The sequence below is a fragment of the Empidonax traillii genome, unplaced genomic scaffold, assembly GCF_003031625.1.
Source record: "Empidonax traillii isolate 1590-97213 ecotype Southwest subspecies unplaced genomic scaffold, ASM303162v1 scaffold1718:size69318, whole genome shotgun sequence".
NCBI classification, from domain to species: Eukaryota; Metazoa; Chordata; class Aves; order Passeriformes; family Tyrannidae; genus Empidonax; species Empidonax traillii.
The window spans coordinates 65,499-66,353 of NW_020956911.1; the positions used below are offsets into that span (position 1 = coordinate 65,499).

The 855-nt window shown below is 69.7% G+C and overlaps 1 protein-coding gene across 2 annotated transcripts in view; it reads right to left on the bottom strand.

Annotated features, from left to right (window-relative positions):
• LOC114070859 (acidic leucine-rich nuclear phosphoprotein 32 family member B) overlaps window positions 1-170 on the bottom strand; it is a 6,995-nt gene extending 6,825 nt beyond the window's left edge. For both annotated transcript variants that reach the window (XM_027908467.1, XM_027908466.1), the window contains exon 1: window positions 37-170. In XM_027908467.1, coding sequence (XP_027764268.1) covers window positions 37-90 — 54 coding nt within the window. In that variant the 5' untranslated portion in view covers window positions 91-170. The remainder of the gene's footprint in view (window positions 1-36) is intronic.
• Between the last annotated feature and the right edge of the window lie 685 nt (window positions 171-855).

Sequence of the window (855 nt, forward strand, 5' to 3'; positions counted from 1 at the left end):
CCCCCCCCCCCCCCCCGCCCGGCGCGGTCCACGCACCTCGCTCGGCTTCTTGTTGCGCAGCTCCAGCGTCAAGCGCTTCTCCATCTCCATGCTCCCCGCGCAGAGCCGCGCTCTGCTCTCCGCTGCCGCTCCCGCCGCTGCCTCCGCCCCGGTGGTGCCGCCGCTCCGGCCCCGCCACTCCCGGTCCCGGTGCCGCTCCCGCCCCCGCCCGGCGCAGGAAGAGGCGCCAACGGCAACAAAGGCGGGCGAGCCACGCGCCCCCCGGCGGCCACCGAGGGAACTGCGGCACGGGCAGGGGCACAGCGACACCTGCGGGCGCCCCCGGGGGGCTGCGGGTTCGAGTCCCGCCCCGGCGGGGACGGCCCGCGACAGCACCCGTGTCACCCGGCCCCGCCCAGCCCGGCCCCGCATCGCTGAGCCCGGCAGCGCGCAGCAGTCCCCGGCACCACGGTCACGTCTGCAGCACCGTGATCCACCCTCCGGAGCCGCGTTCCCATCCCCGGGCACCGTGGTTACTTCTCCGGAATCATGGTTACTTCTCCGGAATCATGGTCCCTTCCCCAGCACCACATTCCCACCTCCGGAGCTGCGTTCCCATCGCCAGGCACTGTGTTGCAGTCTCAGCACCGTGTTCCTATCCCCCAGACACGACAGTTCCTTCTCCATCACCCTGTTCCCGTGCCCAGAGCCACATCCTCATTCTCAGACACCATGGTTCCTTGTCTTCCTCTATCCCCATGTTCCTGTCTCCAGAGTCACGTTCCCATCCCAGGCACCGTGGTCCCTTCTCTGTTTTCCCATTCCAGCCTCCAGAGCCACATTCCCATCCTCAAGCACCGTGTTCCCATCCCCAGG